General features: G+C 42.8%; 3 protein-coding genes across 5 annotated transcripts; 2 read left to right on the top strand and 1 right to left on the bottom strand.

Annotated features, from left to right (window-relative positions):
• The first annotated feature begins 34 nt into the window (after positions 1-34).
• Positions 35-5,580, top strand: RPL36A (ribosomal protein L36a). 2 transcript variants are annotated; one of them, XM_087426528.1, is made up of 6 exons: positions 35-160; positions 581-686; positions 888-955; positions 2,275-2,397; positions 2,697-2,759; positions 5,287-5,580. In XM_087426528.1, exons 1-5 carry the CDS (start codon positions 50-52, stop codon positions 2,715-2,717), a joined length of 429 nt encoding a protein of 142 aa, XP_087282654.1. In that variant the 5' UTR covers positions 35-49; the 3' UTR covers positions 2,718-2,759; positions 5,287-5,580. The 2 variants fall into 2 exon arrangements, with proteins under 2 accessions (XP_087282654.1, XP_004441043.1); XM_004440986.3 differs by lacking the exon at positions 5,287-5,580 and having other exon boundaries at positions 2,697-2,774.
• GLA (galactosidase alpha) lies at positions 5,062-14,520 on the bottom strand. Its single transcript, XM_004440983.3, has 7 exons — positions 14,283-14,520; positions 10,720-10,894; positions 9,092-9,269; positions 8,233-8,324; positions 6,251-6,412; positions 5,846-6,043; positions 5,062-5,452 (listed from the first exon to the last, which is right to left on the bottom strand). Exons 1-7 carry the CDS (start codon positions 14,474-14,476, stop codon positions 5,186-5,188), a joined length of 1,266 nt encoding a protein of 421 aa, XP_004441040.1. The 5' UTR covers positions 14,477-14,520; the 3' UTR covers positions 5,062-5,185.
• A 228-nt stretch (positions 14,521-14,748) lies between these two features.
• Positions 14,749-20,240, top strand: HNRNPH2 (heterogeneous nuclear ribonucleoprotein H2). 2 transcript variants are annotated; one of them, XM_087426527.1, is made up of 2 exons: positions 14,749-14,875; positions 18,619-20,240. In XM_087426527.1, the coding sequence occupies exon 2, from the start codon at positions 18,672-18,674 to the stop codon at positions 20,019-20,021; it is 1,350 nt and encodes a 449-aa protein (XP_087282653.1). In that variant the 5' UTR covers positions 14,749-14,875; positions 18,619-18,671; the 3' UTR covers positions 20,022-20,240. The 2 variants fall into 2 exon arrangements, with proteins under 2 accessions (XP_087282653.1, XP_004441041.1); XM_004440984.3 differs by having other exon boundaries at positions 14,765-14,887.
• The last annotated feature ends 7,636 nt before the right edge of the window (positions 20,241-27,876 follow it).

Genomic DNA, 27,876 nt, shown 5'->3' with positions numbered 1-27,876 from the left:
CGAGTCCTCTCAGCCGACAGAGGGCGCTGCGCACAGAGCCTTAGACTCTATGGTCGCTCCCACCGACTCCCATGAGGAAGCGCGACCAGGAACCGCCTATATACTTCCGTTTCCGGCCCGGCCTCTTTCTTTCTGTGTCGATAGCGCTCTCGCAAACATGGTAGGTCTTTGGTGTGGGGCCAGGGTAACATCCAGGTTAATCTTTCCACTCCCGGCGACGGTGTCGTCCCGGGATGGGTCCAGGCCCTTGCGTGGACTCATTGTACCAAAGAAACTCAATGTTGCCGGGATCGACCCCGAAGGGGCCAGGCTTTGGGGCCAGGAATTGAATTGATGGGCTAGAGAGGTAGACTTACCTGGGGGTGGAGTGACTGCGCTGTCCTTCCGCTTGGAGACTCGGCGGAGGGCACTCTGCTGGAAGCACATGGGGCTGGACCACTTTCTGGTCAGAGCGTTGTGTGTTAGCGAGGAGTTGGAGAGTCGAGTCCTCGTAGGATGCCTTGGCGGCAGCTGGGTCGGGTAGGGCGTTGTGCTATTGGCGTCTGATAACAGTGCCTGTTCTGAACGGTTCATTTACTAGGTGAACGTTCCGAAAACCCGCCGGACTTTCTGTAAGAAGTGTGGCAAGCACCAACCCCACAAAGTGACACAGTACAAGAAGGGCAAGGATTCTCTGTATGCCCAGGGTAAGACGATCTGTACGTAATTTGGTTTTAATGTGGCGTTTATGTAGTGGTATAATATACGAGTGTAGTTTTTTCCCCAGGCTTGGGCATTAATAATTCTGATGGAAAGCCCAAGATAAAACCCGCAAGAAGACTTTTCCATGTGGCTGTTGTGATTTATGTTCTTCAGTATGCCATACCAAATAACTTTTGCTCTCCCAGGAAAGCGGCGTTATGACAGGAAGCAGAGTGGCTATGGTGGGCAGACTAAGCCGATTTTCCGGAAAAAGGTTAGTAGTAATTACTGTTAGACATGCTTCCCACTTACTGTGGTAGAGACCTTGCATTTGTTTCTAGCCCACACCTCTACAGTATAGGTGATGTGTTTTCATAGTGTCAGCGAAGTTCTCAGTCACCTGCAGTGACGTACCTAGCAGGCAGTCGAGCTGGGAGTGCAACACAGGTCTGACTAGTTTACAATACTGCATCACCTCAGTATTTTATGGTTTTTTGTCCTTCTCTTTTTGAAGAGGCAAACATCAAGTTAAGGGATGTGCCCTGCCTTCCTAAGGACTGAAGTTTGAGTTCAGGAGTAAATCCTTTCCTTTGCTCTGTTCCCTTTCTGTCGTGTCCCTGTGAATCCTCAGCTCTTGGTTGCAGTAAGAATTGTTCTCTTACTGCTTCTCAGTTCAGAATCCTGCAGTCAGTCAGCTACCTATCTCATGAAGTCTTAAAGCTCTTTAGAAGAGCCATTTAGGCCTTCCACCAGCCTCCTGAATTCTGTATGTGTCATTTGTCATTCTCAGGCTGAATCAGTTTCTGTACTACCACAGGTACATTGGGTTACCACTTAAAGTAATTAGCACAGTGCCTGGAACATAGCATTCCCACGAGCACAGCATTTGTTTTGGCACTTTGCTCCTGGTTCAGCCTGGTTGTAGAAAGTATTAAGGAATGACTTTAATGTTCATTTAGGTGCAATTTGGTAACTTGTTTAGAAGTTGGGAAGGTTCTAGCTATGTTTTGGCTTTTTGAGAACTGCAAACTAGCAGTAGTAGGATTCTGACTCCAGGAACAGGCTTAAAAAGTTGAATATTACTGGGGAATGTATCTTGAGTTAAGTAATACAGTTGAATGCACATAAATTCTAGACATAATTGTAGGTAGTCTTTGGAGAATTAATATCTCTTAAGTAACAATTATTAACCGTATTTAATGAATTGTGAAAGTTGTGTTTCATAGTTGGCATGGACTTGGTTGACCCATTTTTGGTTGTGTGGAATATTTAAATAGAGCTGCTGAATGGCCACAAGTTCAAGGTGGTATGGTGGGTGCCTGTTTGATAAGGAGCTGTCTAGGATGTTTGATCTGAGTGGAGAACTTGATGGCAATTTGATAACTTGCCACCTTTGCTATAACATTTTCTCTTAAATCCACTGGTTTTCACATTTCTGTTTTCTCCCTGTGCTAAAGACAAATTGTCACAACTCTGTCATTTTCATTTGAAAGCTTTGCTTTAAGTAGTACTTAACCAAACATAGTCTTATTTTTGAAGGAAGATTTTCTGCAGTGATTTATGAAGGGTTTGACTTAATTTTAATCTTTCCAGGCTAAAACTACAAAGAAGATTGTGCTGAGGCTAGAATGTGTTGAGCCCAACTGCAGATCTAAGAGAATGCTGGCTATCAAGAGATGCAAGCATTTTGAACTGGGAGGAGATAAGAAAAGAAAGGTATATAATTATGGGTGGAAGATGCAATCTTTTCTGCATAGCTTTATTATATTTGGAGAGGCGAACATTTCTGCCCACTCATTTATTGTGGCATCAAGATCAGGGGCAACCCTCTCAAAATAATGAGATTCATAGCTGGAAGGTAAAAAGTTTTTGGTGTTGGTTTTGGCATGAGTAGGAAAGGAAGAATGACACTTAATAAAGGATGGTGGTCCCTTTAAGAAAAGACACTTCTTGATGGAGTAGAGGTTCTTTGCAAAATAGCAAACTCACCATTTTTTTTTTCTGTTCTATTACAGGGCCAAGTGATCCAGTTCTAAGCTTCATCTTTTGTTTTATTATGAAGACAATAAAATTTTGAGGTTATGTTTACTTCATTTGGTTGCACTTGGTCTTTTGGGAGGGAAATAAACTAGTGCCATCAATAAAATCCCTCTTGTGGGGAGATTTATGCTTGATGGTTCTTCTGGGTACTTGGCTCATTTTGGATTGAACCTGACTGGTTGAGGTCACATCAGATGTGATTTAATTTGGTATTTTAATCGCTTGGGGCTTCATGGGATTCCTTTTGCTATTAATCAAAGGTTATTGGTTATCATGGGACATAAGTAGAGACCTGAAACTCCCTACCAGGGTGAGGTCAGAAACAGTTATATCCATAGTGAATGTAAGGTTTACCAAGAGTGAGGTAATTTGTCTCACATATCTTTGCTACTTCAATCATTTAATGAGGAACTTTGGCCCAGTTCTCTAGGCACAAAATATATGTATTCTACGTCTTCAGACTTAATCTCATACCCCCTAAGCATTTCGACATACTCCCTCAAAATTTTTTTTTGTGTGAGGAAGATCAGCCCTGAGCTAACATCCATGCTAATCCTCCTCTTTTTGCTGAGGAAGACCGGCTCTGAGCTAACATCTATTGCCAATCCTCCCTTTTTTTATTTTTCCCCCCAAAGCCCCAGTAGATGATGTCATAGTTACACATCCTTCTAGTTGCTGTATGTGGGACGCGGCCTCAGCACGGCCGGAGAAGCGGTGCGTTGGTGCACACCCGGTATCTGAACCCAGGCCGCCAGCAGCGGAGCACGCGCACTTAACCGCTAAGCCACGGGGCCGGCCCTCCCTCAAATTTTAAAGTAGAGAAATTATTTTTATCATGTTGAAATAACTGTAAAGGATGTAACTTCTAGTGAATTAAACTCAGTGGAATCTAATGGGCATATCTATCCAGTTTTAAAAATGCCTAACAGTTTCAAATTTTACATCCTTGTCCTCTTGGTATACTATTGTATACTTCATTCTTAGATGTTCAGCTCTTCATACTTGTGAGACGAAACTCTGGATGGCAAAGCAAATATGCTACACATTTAGTAACTGAAAGTGCATCTCAATGAGATGGAGCAGTTTTCTTCCAAGTTAGTTTACCTGTGGATGAATAAGCTGGCTTTACCAATTTTATTCTAATTTTTATCAACTGACAATTAGTACTCCAATTTTATTGAAAATAATTTGTAATCACCTGACAAGGAAAGAAATTGTTACAACTTGCACTTGGTATTTTGAGTGGACCTTATGTGCCATTTTTTGTACTGCCGTGCACTCCAGATGGGTGAGATGTGTGCCTTCATACATTTGTTCATGTGGGAGAAGGGTGATTGTGGAAGGGGAGGTGGTGAAGGAGCAAGCTTGAAGCTCTGACTATAGGCTGGTCTTCAGGCAAACCAGTAGTAGGAAAAGGAATTGGAATGTGGCAATTTGCTTAAAATGATTCATTCCCACATACCCTAGTTTGAGGTTCACTGCCTCATCACAAAGCCTCAAGAGAGATGGTGATTCATTTTAAAGGGAAGGGATCATCTGGCCAGAGGTCTGGTATTTTAGGCCATAAGGTGAAAGTAAGCCAGGTGCATTTGTTGGATCTAGATTGCAAACAACCTTGGGATTTGGAAACCTAGATGGGGTATTCTTGACAAGATTGTTCCATAAAAATTCAGTAATGTGGTCTGTTGGGTTGCCTCCATAGTTTCAGATCTAAATATTTTATTTGTCAAGATTATTCCTGCTTGGGTATTTTTTGCTCCTCAGTTGAAGATTTCTTTTTATCTTCCCTTTGAGCTAAGATTATAAGCAGTGTCATCCAAGTACCTCAGTAGGTGGCAGTGTAATGGTTAAAAGCCTGGGTTTAAGTCCTAGCTGCCATTTACAGTGACTAAGCACCTGCCTCAGGGTTGTCAGGATTAAAATGAGTCAGTGCACCTCAGGCACCTAGAACAGTGCCTGGCACACAGTAAGTAGCCAATAAATTACAGCTATTATTTCTTAGTAGTTAAATTAGTTTCAAAAGCTTTTCCCCAAAATGTTCTTTTCAATATCTTTAGAAGTAGGTTTTTTTTTTTTTTTTTGGTGAGGAAGACTGGCCCTTAGCTAACATCTGTTGCCAATCTTCCTCTTTTTGCTGAGGAAGATTGGCCCTGAGCTAACATCTGTGCCCAGCTTCCTCTATTTTGTATGTGGGATGCCGCCACAGCATGGCTTGACGAGTGGTGCATAGGTCCATGCCTGGGATCCGAACCTGCGAACCCGGGGCCGCTGAAGTGGATTGCGTGAAGTTAACCACTACGCCACTGGGCCAGTCCCCTAGAAGTAGTTTTAAAAAAAAGCTCACCTGTGGAAAATTTTATTCAAGGAAATAGAACAGCTGAAGTGGAAATGGAAGAAAAGGTAGAAGTCAGGTAGTGACTTGGGCAACAAAATACACACTTTAAAGGAAGGTTTTTTATATGGTCTAGCTTGTTCTGTCTAGCCGAAGCAAAACAGTGCCTGTGGGATTTATTCGAGTTTTTAAACTTGAAGTCCATTCATAAAACCCAAGTTTTCTCTTCACAGGAAGGAGCTCTGTGATCAGGCAGTCAGGAAGACAAGCCAGTCCTCGACCCAGGGAAGCAACAGAGATGGTATGAGAACGAGGTCCACCAATCTCCTGCAAGTTTACCATAGCCACAGCCCAGGCTAAGTCCGAGAGAGGGCGTTCCCACACCTCAATGTTGTCTTCCTGAAAAGTAAGACGAAACAGGTGTGATAGCTTGGTCACTAGCAATAAGCTGCCTTGTTTGTAGCATTCAGTCTTATTGTCAGAACTATCTGAGCACTTCTAGGAAAGATTAAAATTATTCTGTAGCATGTTTTAGAAATCATGATTCCAGCAAAAAATGAGCCTCATTACTGATTATAATATCAAGATTAAAAAAAAAATATATTCTCAATAGATCACTGCTTATTCTCAAAGGTAACAGATTTAGGCCCAAGACAAACTTGGTATTTGGGTATAAAGCCATCTTAAAGTACACCCCCCAAATAAGCATTTGGATGAATTGTCAACTAGTAGGCAAGAGAACATGTTCCTGGCCAGTTCCTATTTTCTCCCATAGAACATTATTTACTATACCTTTCTAAGCCGGTACCCCTGCTTGCCCAAGGGGTCCTGGTTGATGGCAATTACATCCTTATCTTGAAGGAGGGCTTTGGCTTGAGGGCTGATCTGTCGGAGGTCATTGGACATAAATAATGGAGCTGCCATGATAGCCCAGAGGGCCATCTGAGTTATCTGCTGATCCCAGCTGAGGCCAAAGTTGCCAATCACTAACTGAGACAAAGAATGAAGTAAGAATTGGAGAGAAGAAACATTCTTAAAGTTGCCTAGACGCAGAAAGAAGCCACTTTGCATGGTACCCTGCTGAGTACTCTCATATAAAGCCTGCTCCCAGGAAATTTCCCTTCTGATTTACCTTGAATGTCAAGTAGGAAACAGGCCTCCTATAGAGGGTGGAACAAGGAGGGTTCAGGTTCTTACCATATCTGGGTCATTCCAACCCCCTGGTCCTGCGACACCAACAATTCTCTCCTGGTTAGAAGATGTCCAGTCCAAGACACTCTTGACACTTTGCCAAGCATCATAAATGTCAGCACAATTTCTCCAGTGATTGCAGTATTCTCGGACTTCTGTGTAATTGGGCTGTGAAAACAGAAATAACCACTCTTCTGTTTACTTTCTACTAATATTCTTGTGAGATGAAAACAGTCAAGTTTAAAGGAGGCACTGGTAGCTTTCTCTTTAGTTTACAGATTAAAGGTCTCCATGAGGAGAGCTAAATCTTTTTTCTTTAATTTTTTTTTATTTATTTTTTCCCCCAAAGCCCCAGTAGATAGTTGTATGTCATAGTTGCACATCCTTCTAGTTGCTGTATGTGGGACACGGCCTCAGCATGGCGAGAGAAGTGGTGCGTTGGTGCGCGCCCGGGATCCGAACCCTGGCCGCCAGCAGCGGAGCACGCGCACTTAACCGCTAAGCCACGGGGCCGGCCCCTAAATCTTTATTACAATGAAATTTCAGTGTAAGAAGTTTGCCTCAGAAGTAGGCCATATAACTTAAAATGGCTTTAACACTGTTTATGCTGGAAATTTACCAAATAGTAACTAGGTATTGGGATTATGGAGGATTTTAATTTTTTTCATACTTCACTGTATTTTCAAACTTTTCTAAAATGAACATGTATTATTTTTATAATCAGAAGTAACTAGAATGATCTTAATAAGTAAAAATAAAAGCTGCAAAATTACTCAGGACTCATCAAGCATATGATAAGGCAGTCTGAATCCTAGGAATATAAATTAATGGAACAAATACGTTTGTCGTTAGGCAGGTGGGATAGCCGAGGTTTAAGATGTTGAGAAAGAGGTGAGAGTATTTTGCAGAGATTAGAAGGAAATAACAGGAATTCAATATAAATAAATATATATTTAATACAAATATATTTATAATATCAATATACTTATAAATATATTGATATAAATTTATAAATATATTTATGTTAAATATATTTATATTGAATAAATAATTATTCAACACTTACCATATGCTAAGGATACAGTGATAAAGCCAGACAAGTTCCCTGCCCTCTTGGAGCCTACATTCTAGTGGGGGAGCCAGACAATCAGCAAGTCAACAAATAATTCCATATAGTGCTAAGCTCTTAGAAGGAAATGGAACAGGTTAATGCAATAAAGAATGGATAGAGGGCTGTTTTAGAGTAGAGGAGACCCATCTGAGTATCTGGCATTTGGTCTGAGACCTCAATGCTAAGAAGGAGCCAGCCATTTAAAAATCTTGGGGGAAGAACGTACGAGGCAGAAAACAAAATGCAAACAAAGGCCCAGAGGCAGCAATAGGCTTGGGGGTGTTTGAGGGACAGAAAGAAAACCAGTGCAGTGAGGGAAAGAGTGATGGGAAATGAGGTTGGAGAGGCAGGCCAGGGCCGGATTAATGGAGTTTGATTTTATTCCAAGTACAATGGGAGGCCAGTTAAGGGTTTCAAGCAGGGGAGTGATACGATTACATTTACATTTTAATAAGGTCACTCTGGTGCTGCTTAGAAAATGGATGGGGGTAGGGGGAGAGTGGAAGTAGAGCCATCAGGCTGTCAGAGCAGTTTGAGTGGGAGATGATGGTGGCTTGGAAGACCAGGGTAGATGCAGCTGAGATGAGAAGTGGGCTGATTCAGGATATATTTTGTAGATAGGACTGATAGGATTGCTGGTGGACAGGTTGTGAACCATGAGACAAAGGGAAGAATCAAAGATGACTTCCTAGGTGATGGTAGCTTAGATTCCAATTATAGCAGTGGGGATGGTGAGAAGTGGCTGGATCCTAGGGGTGATGGTAGGATGAGACTGTTAAGTAAGGTTGGAATTTGAAGGAGACCTTGGTCTCCTTTATTCTCAAGTTCTGAAAATCTATCAGCAAGGCTCTATCAGATCCTGGGCTCACTAGCTCACCTTGTGAAAGGGCCACATATAAAGCGGCCACTCACAGGAATACACAATGCTTCTGCCAGTCCTGTTCAGGGCCAAGGACATGTACTTATAACCTGTATGAGAAAACAATGGGTAAAATAAGGGAAAAAAGGGAATTTCCAGTTGGGGCTGTATATTTTAAAAAGAGGCTGCCTGGAAAGGCCATGTTTATATTTTAAATGAGGAGCATGGGCCAGCCCAGTGGCGTAGTGGTTAAGTTGGCGTGCTCCACTTCGGCTGCCCAGGGTTCTCGGGTTCAGATCTCGGGCACGCGGACCTACACACCACTCATCAAGCCATGCTGTGGTGGCGTCCCACCTACAAAATAGAGGAAGATTGGCACAGATGTTAGCTCACGGCCAATCTTCCTCACCAAATAAATAAATAAAAATAAATGAGCAGCAGAGACAGGTGGCTGCTCTGTGCTTAAATTGTGTCTAGCATTTCTCAGACTGCTGGGATTGTTCTGAGGTGCATATATTGAGGAAAGGCAGGAATGAAGATGCTCCTTTCTCTGTGACTGTGACATTCTGGATACTTTCCCAAGTGATGTTATGAGAGTTACAGTTACTATTTGTAATTGACTCAGAGTCCTCTTGAATTAAAAATGCACAACATTAGCTGTGATTAGGCATGCATAGATGTTACATGCATGAATGAATGAATGCATGGATAAACTGAAAGAAGAGAAGAGGTAAGAATTCTGGCACATTGAGAATAATTATTTCCAGTATTGTGACTGGGTATTTAAAATGTGAAGATTAGTTCTTTGGATGCTCAGTTACCTTGGCCTTAAAGTTTTTCCCTTTGCTCATGGCTAAATCTCTTGAATGAAACATACCATTTGCCAAATGTTCCAAACTGTCACAGTAACAACCATCAAATTTTAGCAGATCTACTCCCCACTCAGCAAACGTCTCCGCATCAATGTCATAGTATCCATAACTCCCAGGGAAGCCTGCGCAGGTTTGCCTTCCAACATCTGCATAAATTCCTAGCTTCAGTCCTTTGCTATGGACCTGAAATGAGAGGAGAGGCACCACAGTAGAAGGGCAATCATGAAGTAGAAAGAGAGAACCACTCCAGGCTGGCGGCAGAGACAAGTACAGTGCACCAGGTATCGGGCTTTTTTTTTTCACAAGCCCCCAAAATTATCCAGATGAGTTTGTTGGGAGACAATGAGCAAAGTCTCCAATTCTGCTGAGTTCAAATTATACATGTTGGGCCAGCCCCGTGGCTTAGCGGTTAAGTGCACACGCTCCGCTTCTGGTGGCCCAGGTTCGGATCCTGGGCGCGCACCGACGCATCACTTCTCCGGCCATCCTGAGGCTGCGTCCCACATACAGCAACTAGAAGGATGTGCAGCTATGACATACAACTATCTACTGGGGCTTTGGGGGGAAACAAAATAAATAAAATCTTAAAAAAAAAAATTATACATGTAAGCTACAGCACAGAACTGAAGGGGAAGCAAGCCATCAGTCGCTCTAATCTTCCTCTGATGGGATCCTAAAAGTTACCTTTCCAGGGCAATGATCAATTTATCTGGACAAATACTCTCGCCTCGACCAAACCTTAGTTAGGTTCCTTTGAGTCCTCTTCTCAAGTAGGCCTCAACCTTGGCTTTCTGCATCCAGTTTTAACAAGAATCCTGCTAAGTCATCCCCCCACTCTTGATATCTGATCAAGTTCTTCATCCCCCACTCTTGATGTCTAAGTCCTTGGCCTGTCTTTAGCAAGAATCCCTCTCCTCTTGATGTCTCCTCTTAGTAATTTTCCATCCACTGACCACCTCAATCTGCTCGTTGGCTATACATCCCCACTTGTCTTCGTTGTATTCGGAATAGAGCTCAGCTCTTTGCTCTATTGCAATAGAACCGAATAAAATCTGTCTTCATTGCCTTTAACTAGTGTCTGGCTCTATTACTCTTTTTTTTCCCCCTCCCCAAAGCCTCAGTGCATGGTTGTATACCCTAGGTGTAAGTCGTTCTAGTTCTTGTATGTGAACTGCTTCCACAGCATGGCAACTGACAAATGGGTGGTGTGGTTCTGTGACCAGGAAGTGAACCTGGGCTGCCGAAGGGGTGAGCATGGAACTTTAACCACTAGGCCATCAGGACTGGCTTGCTCTATTACTCTTTAACAACTTCCAGAATATATTCCTTCTGTCTTCTAAAATTCTAGTTTATAGTACAATTGGAATAGCTGCTCAAAATTTATATGGAAATATATGCACACACCTCAAAAACCAAGTTCCATTTTCCTCCTAGAGAATTCAGTGGTATCCGCAAAAGGAGAACTTCTCCCAAGATGGGCCTCAAGAGCTATTGCAAAACATTTATCTGCTGATGGGATGAAACTTCCACCTGATAAGCCTTACAATTCAACGTTCAGGTGACAGCAGCTATTTTTTGGTACAGAGGTGCTTACAGTCTCCTGAATGAAAAAGAAAATTATCTATAAACTCACATAATCAGCCAGGCGGCGGATCCCACCAGGAAAGCGTTTAGGGTCTGCCTGAAGTCTGCCTTCTGAATCTCTTTGGGGAGCCATCCAACAGTCATCAATGCAGAGGTACTCATAACCTACATCCTTCCAGCCATCTGAGTCCATGAGCTCTGCCATCTGCATGAAGAGCTTCTCACTGAAAGAGAAATTCCAAGAATCATTACAATTCATTAAACAAATGCTTGGGTAGTCCTATTTGTTAGGCACCTTGGGGTTTTACAATTTTTTTCCAACTCGGTAATAGTTCGGTAGTAATCACAACCAATGCAAGGTAAAATGGACTCAGCCCTTTTTTTTCTCCCTCCCCTCCCCTCTCAATACTTGCATCCTAAGAACCCCAAACAATTAAAATAGGAATGAGAGGGCCGGCCCCGTGGCTTAGCGGTTAAGTGCGCGCGCTCCGCTGCTGGCGGCCCGGGTTCGGATCCCGGGCGAGCACCGACACACCGCTTCTCCGGCCATGCTGAGGCCGCGTCCCACATACAGCAACTAGAATGGATGTGCAACTACGACATACAACTATCTACTGGGGCTTTGGGGGAAAAATAAATAAATAAAATCTTTAAAAAAAAAAATAGGAATGAGAAATACTACATGAAATTGAAAAGGTTATTAGAACTAAAAAGAAAGTTCAGTAGGGGCCGGACCCGTGGCTTAGCGGTTAAGTGCACACGCTCCGCTGCTGGCGGCCCGGGTTCGGATCCCCGGACGCGCACCGAGGCACCGCTTCTCCGGCCTTGCTGAGGCCGCGTCCCACGTACAGCAACTAGAAGGATGTGCAGCTATGACATACAACTATCTACTGGGGCTTTTGGGGAAAAAAATAAATAAAATTGTAAAAAAAAAAAAGAATAAAGTAAGAAACTACAAAGTTAGGGTAATCAACAGCTTCCTTAGATATCAACAATAATCTATTTGGAGAAAAAGATACCATTCACAAGAGCAACCAAAAAAGCAAGAGAAAAATCTAAAATACCTAGAGATACATTTAAGATGTGTGCAGAGCCCATATAAATAAAACTATGATGTTCCCAAATGATTTGAATAAATGGAGAGACATTATTTTGCTCTTGAATAAGAAAACTCAGTATGAACAAGAAGCTAATTCTCCCTACACATCTTTCTACATTTAACAAAACCCTGACAAATCCCAAAAGGACTTTCTAAGGAACTTGGCAACATGATTCAAAAGTTCACCTAAAAGATTAAACACGTGAACATTCTACAAAAGATACATGAAGCTGGTGTAGTAACAGTAGCATTAGAATACACAGATCAATGGAATTAAAGATCAAGTTCAGAAAGAGATCCTTCCAGCCATCTGGTACGATGGAATTCAGTGTATATTAAATGTGGCATTCCTTATAGGGGAATCAAGTCTAGGTAGATTAAAGATTGAAATATTTTTAAAATCCATAAAAATACTAGTAGAACTGTAGGTGACTATATAATCTTCAGGTAGGAAAGGACTTTCTCAGCATGATGCCAGAGCCAGAAATCATAAAGGAAAAAATCGATGTTTGATATATTCAAGTATCAAAACCAACACACAGCAAGAACTACCATATTCACAATGTACGATAGAAAAAAACCAAACAAACCACAAAAACATTTTCCAGTTGAAAAATAGGGAGCTAACACAAACAGGCAATCCATAAAAGAAACCATGCAAAGAGCCAGTTTAACGTATGAAAAGATGTTCAACCTTATGAGTAATTACATAAAGGAAGATAAAAACACCTACCAGATTGGCAAAGTTTTAAAAGAATGACAAAAATGCAGTGTTGGCCAGGGTGTGGGGAACAGGCACTCTCATGCACTGTTGTTGGGAATGTGCATCTGCAAAACTGCTGGGGAGGACAGTTTATCTGATAGGTAACAAAATGAGCATACCTTTGGACCCAGTAATTAGACTTCTAAGGAAAGAATCAGATGATGTAGAAGGAAGGTTAGCATAGCTTTGTTCACAATAAAAAAAAAAAAAATTGAAGACCCTGAATAGTTATCAACAGGAGATTGCTTAACTTATGGTATATACATACAATTTTCATTTATGAAGCTCTTATTCTGTGCCAGGCACTTGACTCTGCCTACATTTAAAAAGGGTAATTAATCCGCCCAAGGTTACATGGCTAAGTAATGATAAGCTAGAATTTTAACCTGGGCAAGCAGACTTCAGAGTCTTGTTAACACTCATGACACAAACATGATCTAATTTTTATTGAAAATAATAAAAAAAGAAATCTGTTTTTATTTACATAGAAGAAAATTGTAAGGTCGTATATTAACATTTTAACCACGATTATTTCTGGGTGGTGGAATGAGGACAATCTTTATTTTCATTATATTCTTCTTTACTATCTACATTTTTTGCAAAGATCATGCATTAATTTTATAATCAGTTACAAACATAAGACAACCACTACTTAGAAAAAAAGGAAGAGACAAAAAGAAATATTTGATGGGCACCATTGCTACACAGTTTACCTCAGGGTCACAATGGACTTAGTCTGAAACTTAGAAGGCCAATTAATTCTGTGATGTTTGACCAACATCCTGACTTTATCTGTAAAGACATTCATAGGAATAACTTATGGGCACTGGCATGTACCATGACTGCTGCTTTTAGAGGAGCCTCTGCACTACGGGTATCTTTATTATGTTTTTAACAATAACTATCAGTGATTCTTAACCTTTTCTAGATCACTGATCCCTCTGAGAATCTGAACAAAGCTAAAGATCCTCTCTCCAGAAAAACACACATACTCATATTTGCAGATTTGCATTAATTTTCCCATGGATTCCAGGTTAAGAACATTTGTTCTATACACCTAATTGAGGGGTCAGGCACTGCACTTTAAATGGGTTATCTCATTGAAAGCTCACTTGCGTCAGATAAGAACTATTTTACAGATTCTTCTGAGTTGGCTCTGTGAGGTAAGAGTTGTTATTTCAATTTAAAAAGAATATGTGGATCAGATAGGTTCAATACCTGTCTTATCCAGCCTCAACCCTCGCCTTCGATATAGAAAGTTCCTCCAGCCAGACGCCACACTGAAGGGCAAGGGGGTGGGGAGATCTCAGAGACTCCATGGTCTCGCTGAACTCCCGCGAGTTACAGCCAAGGAACCCGTGACCCAAAAAAGAGAAGAAATGGCACGCGTCTTTGTCCTCCGTCTCTCCCACTCAACGCAGCTGTGCTCACTGCTAGTACCCGGCAGAGGTAGAGCAGCAGCTCACAAGGACGGTCTGAACGGAACTGGACGGTAAATGGAGAAAGTCCCTAGCTGAATGGTCAGGCAATGAGAGACGGAGAAGCAGGGGCCCGACTCCCACCCTAGGAGGGGTCACACGGAGAAAGTTTAGGGCTAGTCCCCATCCGGGGCAGTTGCTGGGGATAAAAAAGCAGCAGCAGTAGGGGAGCTCTCCCTCGTGCCCAAATGTTCCCGCTGAGACCCCCATCCTTCCAAACACAGCCAAACACGGAAAGGCGAAGGGAAGGGGTTACCCAATATCTCTGATACCTGACGCAGGAATCCGGATCTTCTTGGCAGTCAGTGTTGCACATGAAGCGCTCCCAGTGCAGCCAGCCCATGGTAGGGGTCATCGCCAAGCCATTGTCCAGAGCCCTGGCCCCAGGGATGCCAGGGAGAACAAGGGCCAGGAAGCGAAGCGCCAGCACGCAGCCCGGCAGCTGGGCTCTGCTCATCAGCTTCATCGTCACTCATCAGGCAGGACAAATTTCCATGGATAACCTGGGGTTTTAAGTTTAACCTTAGGAGCGGACCAATCACAGGGGAGTTATTAAATAGTGACGTTACTGTTTCTCAGGCAACTGGGTCGGTTATCCGGGGGCGGACCAATGATCAGTCACGGAAGACGCACCGCAACCAATCACACTCTTTCTTTCTTGATGTTGGCGCGCTCTCTTTCCATACCAGAAGGAAGTGCGGTACTTTAGCGATCCCGAGTTTAAGCCGAGAGTTGCTCACGTGACCGAGATCTCACATGACGTAGGTGCTCACGTGATCAGTCGCTTACGTGAGCAGAAGTAGTTCTGGTCGTCGTCTACCGTCTCGCTATAGCCGTTTGAGGGAAGAAGGAGGAAAATTATCCGGTATCGTTAGAGGTTGGTGTGTGGGTGGGAACTGGGGCCCCGGGGATGGTGATGATGAAGACCAAAGTGGGCTCCGCGGGCCGCCTCCGCCTTTTTCGTTCCCTGCTTTCCCCTCCCCCGCCCCCCTCCCCCCATCTCAGTGCCGGGAAGCCGTCTTTGCTGCGCCTGGTGGGGAAATGGTGGACGTTCGTGACTGTGTGTGTGTTTTTGTATATCTGTCTGTCTGGGCGGGTCAGGGGAGCCTTAAGAGAAACCGTAAGGTGAAAAACGATTGAAAACCACGTCCCTGGATTAGGAAAAACAGATATTGAGACCAGTGGTCTGAGTGCTGGTCCATCCATTCAGGCACTCAAGTCTCCACTGCCTGATTGTCTGTCCGTAGGGGGAGGCACATCTAAGCGAATGCTGCGTGTCTGATAGAGGCGCCCAATAAATGTTTTTACTGAATTGAACATTTAAATAACATTTATTTTTCTGCTTATAACAATAATCTACATTTCAATTTTGAACATTTGAAAAATAACGGTGTACTCTAAATTTAAAAAATACACGTAATTCATCACCTGGAGATAACTACTCGGCATTATGGTGTATAGAAAGTATGTGTATAACACACATATAAATACACAAATTCTTAACTCACAGATGGCATCCTGGTTCCTGCTTCAGCCAACAGAGTCCTGGTGGCCTTCCCAGGAGATAACTGTAACGAAGCAGAACCTCCCTGCCACTACAGAGGGCATGCTAAGGCCTAGAGTGCTGCAGGGACATTAAATGGGATGGGTCATCCAAGAGCTTAGGCAGGCAAAAAAAACAGTCGGTAAATCTGTCACTTAGACCTAAAGATGGTTTATAGGAAGACTTGTTATCACTGCAGATGCAGTGTGCCAGGCACAGAATAGGCAATTAGGAAATGTTTGTTGAATCCTCATTGTGGTTTTATGGCAGTTATTACACTTTGTACTTTCTTTCCAAGAGGCCCAGTGTTTCCAAACGGTGTCAGGTAAGCCATCCACATACAAAATTAGAAAGTTTTATAAAATGTGTTATATACCAAATCCCAGAAAAACAAATATTTTAATTTGTTTTATGTTATTTTTTTTGCTGAAATAAAAGTAATTACTTTCTCTGTAGAAAGTTAAGAATGCACCAAAAATTGAAAAAATAAAATTGAAAAACCATAAACCTACCACTCAGAGTAATCACTGTTAACATTTGACAAATTCCTCGAGCATATATTTTTTCTAACATTGTTTTTTAATTCCAATTACAGTGATATTTAAAAATTAAAACTATATAGAAGTATATAGGATAAAAAGTGAAAATCCACTTCTCTTCCTACCCTCCAGGTCTTCTTTTCTTATTTTTTATTTATTTTTTTATTTTTATTTATTTATTTTTTACTTTTTTTTGTGAGGAAGATGAGCCCTGAGCTAACATCCATGCCAATCCTCCTCTTTTTGCTGAGGAAGACTGGCCCTGGGCTAACATCGGTGCCTATCTTCCTCCACTTTATATGGGATGCCTCAACAGCATGGCCTGACAAGCGGTGCGTTGGTGCGTGCCCAGGATCCGAATCCGGGGCCGCCAGCAGCGGAGCGCGCGCTAACTGCTACACCACAGGGCTGGCCCCCCAGGTCTTCTTTTCTTAAAAAACAAGTTCGTATTATATGCTTCTAGACCTTCTTCTGGGCATTTACAGACATATATACGTGCATGCTTATATTTTAAAATAACTAGAATCATACTATGCATTTTCTTTCATTTAATATATTTTGAGACTCTTCCTAGGTCAGGGCAGGTCTTTTTTTTAACAGCTGCATAGCATTCCATTTTAAGAATGAAGTGTAATTCATTCAGCCATTCCCCTATTAGTGGATAGTTAGGTTTCTAATTTTATGCCATTATTAACAGTGCTGCATTGAACATTTGCGAGTATTTCTGTTTACCAGATTCCTGGAAGGAATTCTAGCAGGATGGAAGGATATGTGAACATATATTTTTTACATAGTTGAGATTATAAAGTGGCTGTGATCTTGGGTCACTTAAGATTATAGCATAAGTAATTTCTCATGTTATTAAATATTTTGGTAATTTTTAAATTGTGTGTAATATTCTATCTTTCTTAATAAAATACCTTGCAAAGAATATATAGCTCCATAAATCTTTGTCTGAATTTCAGATAACCTTAGGGCACATAACCTGAAGTAGATTTACTGTATCAACAAGTATGATACATATTTCCAAATTGCTTTCTAGAAGTACTGTTATCAACTTTCACTCCTCTAAGAGTGTGTTAGTTTGTGAACCTTGAATATCAGCATTGACTTTTCCTCACTGCTTAATTTTCACTATCTTGATGGGTGAAAAATGTCCATTAAAATTCTGGTTTTAATTTGCATTTCTGATGATTGATGAGGTTTGAACATTTCCCAGACTCCTCTCCTGTGTCCTCATATCTGTATTCCCCCTGAATTTAATCTGTTATCAAGTCCCACCAAATTTACTGCTTTGAATGCCTAGGTCACATCTTCCTCTCTTTTTTTAAACTGCTGTTGCCTTTGGTGAATCCCTTAACATACCTCTGAGAGACCGAGATTCTAACTGATCTTGCTAGAGTCACCCCATCCCCCTCTGTTTGAGTGCCACACTGTTGCCAGGGCGATCTATCTGAAAAGGTTCTGATGATGTCACTCCCCTCCCCTCACTCGCCTCCCCTCACTCCCCTCCCCCCTCCCCATTCCCCTGTTTAAAACCCTTAAAAGGTCCCTGGCATTTGTCTATCAAGGCCTTTGGGATGTGATCTCTGCCTTGCCAGCCTTATTTCTTGCTTTGCCGCCTCCTACTTTATGTTCCATCATAATTTTTAGAATTTGTTCGTGGATCCCTGAACCAGTTAGTCTGTTTCATTTGACCATTCTGCACCAATGGATAGAATTGACTAACCAGTCCCTGCTTTATAGCACTCTTTCACCCTGCACAGAAGTCTGTCATAGCAGGGACAATGTTTATTAGCCCTTTTGTCTTTAGTAAAGATGTACAGTGCCCCTGTAGGACCAAAAGCCCTTTCTGGGCTTATTGATCTTTGTATGCCAGAGCCAAGTACTGGACCTGGCAACTGAAAAAATGTAAAATGAATGCTTGAATTCCCCCATAATGTCCTTTTTCTGTTTATCTCTTAGGCCTTACTATTTCCTTGATTTTATTAATTTGCATGAGTTCTTTATATAATAAGAGTATTCATGTATTTGTTACAGGTGTCTTCTCAAGTGTATTGTTTGTGTTTTAATTCTGTTTAATCTTACTTTTGATGTAATGAAGTTTTTCATTTTTATGTAATCAGATATAGCCATCTTTGATTTGTTGATGTCTTCCACTGGTTGTGTTACTGTTAATTTTTTACACCTTTTTATTTTCTGACTATAATGTTAATATAGGGTCAATGCAGAAAATTTACAAAATACAGAAATGTCCAAAGAAAACATTCCCTGAAACAAAAAGCTCCCATAATCCTAGCACCCAGAAATAACCACCATTATTGGTAATCCAACACATAATAGATATTGAATAAATAGTTGTTGAATAAATGAATGAGTTAGAAATTTGGTGCAGTCTTTTTATTTATGTGAATGTCTTACAAAAAAAGCTGTTAGTGTAATTGAGTTTTGTATTAATAGTTTGCTTTTTTCTCTTACTATATCCTGAACATTTTTCCATGACAATAGTTTTCTAATTTTTTTCAGCTACACCGAAATTGCATTGAGCCAAGCTTGCTACCAAGAGCCCAACAGTCACCATGATGCTGAGCACGGAAGGCAGGGAGGGGTTCGTGGTGAAGGTCAGGGGCCTACCCTGGTCCTGCTCAGCTGATGAAGTGATGCGCTTCTTCTCCGATTGCAAAATCCAAAATGGTACATCTGGTATTCGTTTCATCTACACCAGAGAAGGCAGACCAAGTGGTGAAGCATTTGTCGAACTTGAATCTGAAGATGAAGTGAAATTGGCTTTGAAGAAGGACAGAGAAACCATGGGACACAGATATGTTGAAGTATTCAAGTCCAACAGTGTTGAAATGGATTGGGTGTTGAAGCATACAGGTCCGAATAGTCCTGATACTGCCAACGATGGCTTCGTCCGGCTTAGAGGACTCCCATTTGGCTGTAGTAAGGAAGAGATTGTTCAGTTCTTTTCAGGGTTGGAAATTGTGCCAAATGGGATGACACTGCCGGTGGACTTCCAGGGGCGGAGCACAGGGGAGGCCTTTGTGCAGTTTGCTTCACAGGAGATAGCTGAAAAGGCCTTAAAGAAACACAAGGAAAGAATAGGGCACAGGTACATTGAAATCTTCAAGAGTAGCCGAGCTGAAGTCCGAACCCACTACGACCCCCCTCGAAAGCTCATGGCTATGCAGCGGCCGGGTCCCTATGATAGGCCGGGGGCTGGCAGAGGGTATAATAGCATTGGCAGAGGGGCTGGGTTTGAAAGGATGAGGCGGGGTGCGTATGGCGGAGGGTATGGAGGGTATGATGACTATGGTGGCTATAATGATGGGTATGGCTTTGGGTCTGATAGATTTGGAAGAGACCTCAATTACTGTTTTTCAGGAATGTCTGATCATAGATACGGAGATGGTGGGTCCAGTTTCCAGAGCACCACAGGGCACTGTGTACACATGAGGGGATTACCTTACAGAGCCACTGAGAATGATATTTACAATTTTTTCTCACCTCTTAACCCCATGAGAGTACACATTGAAATTGGACCCGATGGCAGAGTTACTGGGGAGGCAGATGTTGAATTTGCTACTCATGAAGATGCTGTGGCAGCTATGGCAAAAGACAAAGCTAATATGCAACACAGATATGTGGAGCTCTTCTTGAATTCTACTGCAGGAACAAGTGGGGGAGCTTATGATCACAGCTATGTAGAACTCTTTTTGAATTCTACAGCAGGGGCAAGTGGTGGTGCTTATGGTAGCCAAATGATGGGAGGGATGGGGTTATCCAATCAGTCTAGTTATGGGGGTCCTGCTAGCCAGCAGCTGAGTGGTGGTTACGGAGGTGGTTATGGTGGTCAGAGCAGTATGAGTGGATATGACCAAGTTCTGCAGGAAAACTCCAGTGACTATCAGTCAAACCTAGCTTAGGTAGAGAAGGGGCAGTAAACAGCTACTACAGAAATAAAAGCTGTGCATTTATGGGAGTTGAATAGAATGGGAGGGATGTCTAGCATATCCAGTATGATTGGTAAACGGGAAATATCATTGATTCTGATCACTCTTGGTCAGCTTTCTTTCTTTTTCTTTCTTTCTCTTTTTTTAAGAAAACAAATTAAGTTTAACAGTTTTGCATTACAGGCTTGTGATTCATGCTTACTGTAAAGTGGAAGTCAGGATTGTTTTAAAACTTCAGGCTCAGTAATTTCGAACACTGAAACATTCATCTAGGATGTAATAACAAAGTTCAGTATTGACCATAACTGTTAAAACAATTTTCAGCTTTTCTCAAGTTAGTTATGTTGTAGGAGTGTACCTAAGCAGTAAGCGTATTTAGGTTAAAGCAGTTTCACTTATGTTAAATGTTGCTCTTATACCACAATACATTGAAAACTTTGGATGCATGTTGAGAAACATGCTTTTCTGTAAAACTCAACTATATGAGCTGTGTCTACGATTCAAAGTGAAAACATTTGGCATGTTTGTTAATTCTAGCTTTTTGGTTTAATATCCTGTAAGGCACGTGAGTGTACACTTTTACTTTTTTTTTTTTAAAGATCTGGGACAATTTTGAGATGTAATACCAATACTTTAGGAGTTTGGTCGTGTCGTTTGTATGAAATTCTGAGGCTTTGATTTAAATCTCCTTGTATTGTGATTTCCATTAGATGTATTGTACTAAGTGAAACTTGTTAAATAAATCTTCCTTTTAAAAACTGGAAATATAATCTTGTACAGCTTGATGTTCTTTATGTTCTATCGTATGAGCCACTTCTTTTATACTATCCTCTGCTGTTGAAATTTAAGTTGTTTTTAGTTTTTTAATTATTATAAACATACATTAGCATCTTTATACATACATCGTTGCATATATCATTAATTATTTCTAAGATACATTCCTAGAAGTGGAATTGCTGAGTCAAAGGTCCACGCATTTTTAAGGCATTTGATTTGTATTATCAGATTATGGTACTTGGTGTTTCCACCAGGACTGTATTTTTTTTAATTTCCCCCCCACAGCCTCCTCAATGATGCACATTATCCTTCTTGATCTTGGCCTATTTGTTAGTTGAAAAATAGTATCCCATTGCTATTTTAATTTGTATTTCTTTCATTAATACTGAGGTGGAACTTCTTTCTGTTTGTTTCTAAACTTATCACCATGTCCACAGGACTATTGAGCTTTATCAAGCTTTGTACTTTATCAAGACAGTATTCTCCAAAATCCAAAGAAGTAAAAGCAAATAAATAATCCTTTCTTTCATTTAACCATAACTTAGAAGATCTAAGTCACCTTTATATGTTTTAAAAAGGGAGGCCTATGATATAGAAATAATTCAGTCTCTTCCATGAATTTATTAAGAGTGGCTTAGGACTCTTGAAGGTCTTTCAGGGTATTTAAAGCTTGTTGTAAACCAGTGGTTCTCAAACTTGAGTGTGCACCAGAATCATCTACAGAGCTTGTTAAAACATTGATTACTGGGCCCCACTCCTAGAGTTCTGAATTACGGTAGTTCTGGAGTGGTGCTTGACAATCTACTGATGCTGCTGGTTTCAGGACCACATTTTGAGACCCCTCACAGCTTTCTAATGGCTAAAGGCCTATATAAACCCTAAAACAGCAACTTTAAGAGGCAGCTTCCTTCATGATCCCTGATTGCCTCCCCTATGTTCCTGTAATAAGTAGTTTAAAACTTGCCATTAAAGCACAAATTGCATATGATTATTTACAAACCTTGCACCTTCCATGAGGACTTTTCAACGCTTCTGACATCTGGGGTTATCTACATTTCTGCCCAAATCATAATGGCTGTTAATTACACCTCTCAATGGCCTTCGGGCCTCGATGCCCTAGGGTCAGTACAGCTGCACGAAAATGTCTACGGATCTCTTAGTAGATTCTCCTGACCAGCCTGGAAGTGGATTGTTATCCTTAGTCTACTTAGAGCTTGGGGCCCAGAGAAATGCTCTGAGACGAGAAGCACATATCAAATTGGTATTACCTGACTCCATTTTATTCAATGACACTTTTTACTGAGCACCATTTCTGGAAAATCAGTGGGAGGTGATCTGAGATTCTTTGATGACTTCTAATTTCTGTCATAGCTGCCAAGAGAGCAAGAAATCCATTTTGACTCGTGTCATACTGAGCCAGTCATTACCTTGCCCTCCTGAGCCCTCCAGGAAGCCTTTCTCAGAGGGTTCACAAGTAGGTGTTTTTGCTTTCCAGGCTGCTCAGTTAATTTTCCAGAATGTTCTCTAAGTATGAGCAAAGATTCTCCAGTTATCCACTAGATGTCACCAAATCCCAGGAAAGGATTGGCTGAGCCCTAAGATCAAAAGTGTTTACTTCCTCTTTGCTGGATAAGAATACTCAGAAGGGTTCAGGGAAGCAGTCAAAAGAGAGAGACCCTGGAGGTCAGTGACCAGCACTAGAGGTGTGGAAAGGGACAGCAGTACCAGCAGCACAGATGCGTGCACGTGCGTGCAAACACACACATACACGCACTCACAATACCTCTAACTCTCTAAAATCTAACACTACCCAGGAAAGTAGTGAGCTACTTGGCAGGATCAGGCTGAAAGTTTGCAGCCACAACAATCACGGCCTAATGGGGTCTCCACTGATGGCTTATGCCAGTGCTTCTCAGGGTGTGGTTCCTGGACCAGCAGCATCAGCATGACCTGGGAACTTGTTAGAAATGCAAAAGTCTCAGGACCCATCCCAGACCAACTGAATCAGAAACTCCAGGGGTGGGGCCCAACAATCTGTGTTTTAACAAGCCTTCCAGGTGATTCTGATGCTCAGAACCACTGGCTTATGCATGGATTCCGTTATTCACCCATTCATTTATTCCTATATTCTGCATCTGATCATAAAGGAGGTCACCAAACCAGAGACAATCCTATCTGTAAGCATGGCACATCTTCTGTACTGCCCGCCCCCACAAATTGATATGAAAATGCATTGCAAATTTGTTTACAAATCAAGGTCCTTTTTCATCAGGGAGAATTCCTAGGCTGTCAGCAAAAAACAAAGATTTCTCCAAGATGAGCCTCCAGGGCTATTGCAAAACAGCTACTGATGGAATGAAATTCCACTTGTTCTGCATGATACCAAGCTGGGAGTGTCACAAGGGCCATTTCACAACCTGCTGCCACACTGACCAAAATTCAATCTTGTAAATAATGCAAAGTAGGCATGTCCATGGGGTCACCAGGTTAGCCTGGTGCAGGGCCTCACTCGGGAGGTGAGGGGTTAGCTTGTGCCTGAAGCCTGTCTGTGGAAGCCCCCACTCCCCAGCAGTGATCTGCACAGCCAGAAGCACAGGACATACCTCCCACCAGCCACCAGCAGCCTGAAAAGAGAATGTTAGGCTTCTGAAAGAAGAAATGGGCACCGAGAGACAACATCTGAGAATCATTGTAATTTATTCAGTAATTATTTTCTGAACTATTTACCTATTCCAATGCTCTGTCTGACCAATACACTAATTAGGACACCTACCTGCATATTGTGAGGACCTATTTCTAGATTCCTTTTTCTTACTCCCTCTACCTGCCTCCCCTCCTTTGCACGGGGCTTGTTTCTCACACACTTGACGTCATTACGTGTCAATGCCATCCCCGCTTTAGAGATGAGGAAACTGAGTCTCAGGGAGGGTGAGAATCAACTTCGTCTTGGGGAAAGAAGCAGGATGCTGGAGTGGAGGAGGAAATGATGTCTGGCGAGGGAAAGAGAAGGACATGGTTCAGATCTGCATGGGATGGTGTAAGGGTAGCCGTGTCCTGGGAACTGTGTGGTGAGGGTGGCGGTGACCAGCTCCGGGTCCAGCCAGGAGAGGGTCCCCTCTCCCGCTCCCCTGCACATAGTCCCCTTTCCCTACCGCAAGCCCGCTGAGAGGCGGGGAAAGGGTCAGGTTGGGGGGCCCTCAGGAGGGCGAAGAAAGAATTTGGTAAGAATCTATTTGTCCCTCTCCCTTCCCGCTTTCCAGAGACCCTCCATCTCCCCGTCACGCCCCTAGTCCACTCGCTTCCGGAATGGGACGCGGACGAGGCCGCAGGGGCGATGGCGGCCGGCCGGGCGGGGCCTGCTGGTGGCTGCTGCGGAGGGGGCGTGGTCAGCGTGGCGAATGGCGGACAACGCCGGTGGGGGAGGAAGGGGAGGAAAGAGAGGAAGGGGAGGAGGGGAAGTCGGGCGTCAGCGGAGCGCTGAGGGGAGACAACCATTTTGCTAAGCACGGCGGGCGTGTTAAGTTGGTGCAGGAATGTCGCCTCCCTCCAGGCCCCTCTCACTGCTTTCGGTCCAGCGGGGCGCCGCGGCGGGAGGCCCAAGGCCAAACGTGGCTACGGGGCAAGGAAGTAACGGCCCTGGAGCCTCCCTGGGCGCCGCCTCCGTGGTTTATCTCGGGGCAGGCCCTCGGGGAGTCGTGCTTCTCCCCGGCCCAGGGCGGGAGCAGGCAGGCGAGGGCACCTGGTGGGCCGCGGGAAGCCGCTTTTCCCTACTCAGAGCCCCTTGCCTGGCACACAGTAAGCGCTCAATACATATTTATTTTCAGTTGAGTGTTGATTCAACTTTTATGGCTTGTGATTAATCTTTTTCCTTCTGTTCTAGAAACTCCCATTGCCGCCTGGATCAAGGACAAACAGTTCGACAACTGTCACAACACCATACTGCAACTTTTAAAAAGTTCTAAAAACATGTTGGTTCTTTTGTTTATTTGAGTATTTCTCAACTCATTATTTTAGGGTTTTTTTTGCATTGTTTTTCTCTGCAGCAAAGCCTTAAAATGTTCTCCCTCTTCCTTGACACTTCCTCCCACTCCTCCGTTCACACTGATTTGTCTTCTCCTAAATCTTTTTGAGCAGATAATCAGACTGCACAGTTATTACTTGGTGGTTCTCAAATTATTTCACGTGTGGTAGGTTTTTTTTTTTTTTCTGTGAGGAAGATCAGCCCTGAGATAACATCCGTACCAATCCTCCTCTTTTTGCTGAGGAAGACTGGCCCTCAGCTAACATCCATGCTGATCTTCCTCCACTTCATGTGGGACAGCTGCCACAGCATGGCCTGACAAGCGGTGCCTCGTTGGGCGCCGGGGATCCAAACCCCGGGCGACCAGCAGCAGATTGCACGCACTTAACCGCTACGCCATGGGGCTGGCCCCTCACGTGTGGTAGTTTTGATTTTTGCTTGTCTGGTTAGGCTGTACCTTTTATCCTTAGGCAAATATGAGGGTCCTCCAAAGTGCCTATGGGGAGGGGACAGGGGAGTGACTGCAAAGGGGCATGAAGGGTCTTTTAGAGATAATGAAAATGTCCTAAACTTAGATTGTGGTGATGGTTTGCACAATGCTGTAAATTTACTAAAAAACATTGAATTGCAGATTTAAAATGAATGTAAATTATACCTCAAAGATGCACTTAAAATGCCTATGGAGTAATAAGTAAAGAATAGGGGGCTGGACAGATGGCGTAGTGGTTAAGTTTGCAGGTTCCACTTTGGTGGCCCAGGATTCGCCGGTGGGATCCTGGGTGTGGACCTACTCACCACTAATCAAGCCATGCTGAGGCCGCGTCCCACATAGAAGAGCTACAACTCTATAACTATGATACACAACTATGTACTGGAGCTTTGGGGAGAAAAAAGAAAAAGAGGAAGATTGGCAACAGATGTTAGGGCAAGGGCAATCATCCTCAAAAGAGAAAAAAAGTAAAGAACAGTGGAGATAGGATGTACTTTGTAGGGAGACTAGTAGGAAAAGTGGGTCACAATGATAAAGAAAAATACAATGGCCTAAGGAAATGACAAAGAATCTCCTTGACCAAACTTTAGACAGGCTCTTTTCTAAGCTCTCTTTTCAACTAGGCCTCATCCTGGGGCCTTGTCCTGGGGTCTTGTTCTGGGCTTGCCTAGCCCAGTTTTAGCAAGAGTCCTGCTAAGTCATCCCCCTACCATTGATACCTGATCACCTTGGCCTGCCCTTAGCAAGAATCCTTTTAAGTTGGTTTGGCAAGAGTCCTTCTCCCCTTGATGTCTCCTCTTAGTAATTTTCCATCCACTGACTCTCTCACTCTGTTTCTTGGCTATAAATCCTGAGTTGTCCTTGTTGTATTCAGAAGGGAGCCCAGTTCTATACTGAAGTCTCTTTTCTATTGCAACAGTACTGAATAAATCTGTCTTTACTGCTTTTAACTAGTGTCTGGCTCTGCTTCTCTTTGACAGAAGGCACTCTTAGGCAATGCTGGTAGTATATATCAGTCTGGCTTGCTAGGGGGCCATTCTTATTTAAGAGACCACCAAAAAGTGCCTACGCACTCATTCATTCACAAAATACTTATTGAGTGCCTACTTGTTGCCAGGCACTGTGCTGGGTGCTGAGGAAACAGACATGAGCAAAAATCCCACAAGGTCTCTGTCTTCATGGAGCTCGTAGTCTAGTGGGGGAGCCAAATAGCATGCAAATACCCACACAAGTGTGCTCTTGCAGTAAGGACAAGTACTGGAAGAAGAGGTCCACGATGTCCTGAAAGCCTATAAAATAGGGGAATTTGACTAGTCAAAGTGGTCAAGAATGCTGCCCTGAGGACATGATTATTATTATTATTTTATTATTTTTATTGATGTAACATTGGTTTATAGCATTATATAAATTTCATTATATTTCGACTTCTGTATAAATTACATCATGAGAACATGATTATTGAGCTGAGAGGTATAGGAAGAGTAGAGGCTAATTAGGTTGGAGATGGGGGTTGGGAGAGAAGGCTTAAGGCTATGTGTTCAGAGAGAGCATGGTGAGTAACAGGGATGGAAAGAATGCCAGTATGGCTGGAGTTCAAGCGGCAGTGGGAGAGCAGTGTGGTGGGATTTAAGGCTGTGACAGTATGTAGGGGTCAGGACATGCAGGAGCTTAGAAGCCAGCTTAAACAGTTTTGTCTATATCCTAAGAGCCATTGGAAGCCCCGTGGGGTGGGGGTAATGAATTGGATTTGTCTTTGGAAAATATCACCATGGCTACAGTGTGGAAAAACGGGTGGGAAGGTGTCAGAATGTATTGGGGAGTCCCATTAGGAACCGTTGCAGCAACCTAGAGTAGAAGTGATGGTAGCTTGGACTAGGGTAGTTGTGGTTTAGATGGAGAGAACTGGTATATTTTAGAATTAGGAAGTAAAATCCACAAAATTTGGCAATCAATTGGAGTTGGGAGTTAGGGAGAGTGAGAGGTCTAGGATGACTTCTCAGTGTCTGGCTTGTACAACTGGATGTTTGTGGGTCCCGATCAGAGACAGTAATAATGAGTTCAGGGATGAAGATTCTGAGTTTGGTCTTAGACATGTTGTGTTGAAGGTGATTTTGAGAACACCAAGAGAGCCGTATAGATAGTTCAATGGATGGACCTGGAGCTCAGAAGAGGAATCTAGCCTGGAGATGTGAATTGCACATAGGTAGTAATTGAAGCCCTGTGTGGGGATAATGTTGTCCAGGTCAGAGAGTATCAGAGGGAGACTGTAGGAGAGCATAGAATCAGGAGCCTTGAGAAACTCAAGGATTTAATGTGGAGGAGAGGAGGATCAGCCTGCAAAGGAGACAGGGAAAGAGCAGCCAGGGAGTTTTAAAAGAATGTTAGGAGGGACTTGTGTCATTGAAGCCGGAGGAAGAGACTGTTTTAGGAAGTAGGGAGTGGACTGTCAACAGTGTCCATTGGTGCTGAGGGGCCAAATAAGATGTGGACTGGTAAGTATGCGTTGCATTTAGGAATGTGGAGGTCATTGGTGACCTTAG

The sequence above is a fragment of the Ceratotherium simum genome, chromosome X, assembly GCF_057802395.1.
Source record: "Ceratotherium simum simum isolate JZ-2026a chromosome X, ASM5780239v1, whole genome shotgun sequence".
In the NCBI taxonomy this organism is placed as follows: domain Eukaryota; kingdom Metazoa; phylum Chordata; class Mammalia; order Perissodactyla; family Rhinocerotidae; genus Ceratotherium; species Ceratotherium simum.
Note: the sequence above shows the minus strand (reverse complement) of the source record. Positions and strands in the feature narration are given on the sequence as shown.

Bases quoted from the DNA above. Each gene is read 5' to 3' on its own strand.
- HNRNPH2 (XM_087426527.1), top strand. From the start codon at position 18,672: ATGATGCTGAGCACGGAAGGCAGGGAGGGGTTCGTGGTGAAGGTCAGG.
- RPL36A (XM_087426528.1), top strand. From the start codon at position 50: ATGGTCGCTCCCACCGACTCCCATGAGGAAGCGCGACCAGGAACCGCC. The intron at 161-580 runs GTAGGTCTTTGG...TTCATTTACTAG, and splicing joins ATAGCGCTCTCGCAAACATG to GTGAACGTTCCGAAAACCCG. The intron at 956-2,274 runs GTTAGTAGTAAT...TAATCTTTCCAG, and splicing joins AGCCGATTTTCCGGAAAAAG to GCTAAAACTACAAAGAAGAT.
- GLA (XM_004440983.3), bottom strand. From the start codon at position 14,476: ATGAAGCTGATGAGCAGAGCCCAGCTGCCGGGCTGCGTGCTGGCGCTT. The intron at 10,895-14,282 runs GTATCAGAGATA...TTTCTCTTTCAG, and splicing joins GATCCGGATTCCTGCGTCAG to TGAGAAGCTCTTCATGCAGA. The intron at 9,270-10,719 runs GTGAGTTTATAG...CTCTCATTTCAG, and splicing joins TCCGCCGCCTGGCTGATTAT to GTCCATAGCAAAGGACTGAA.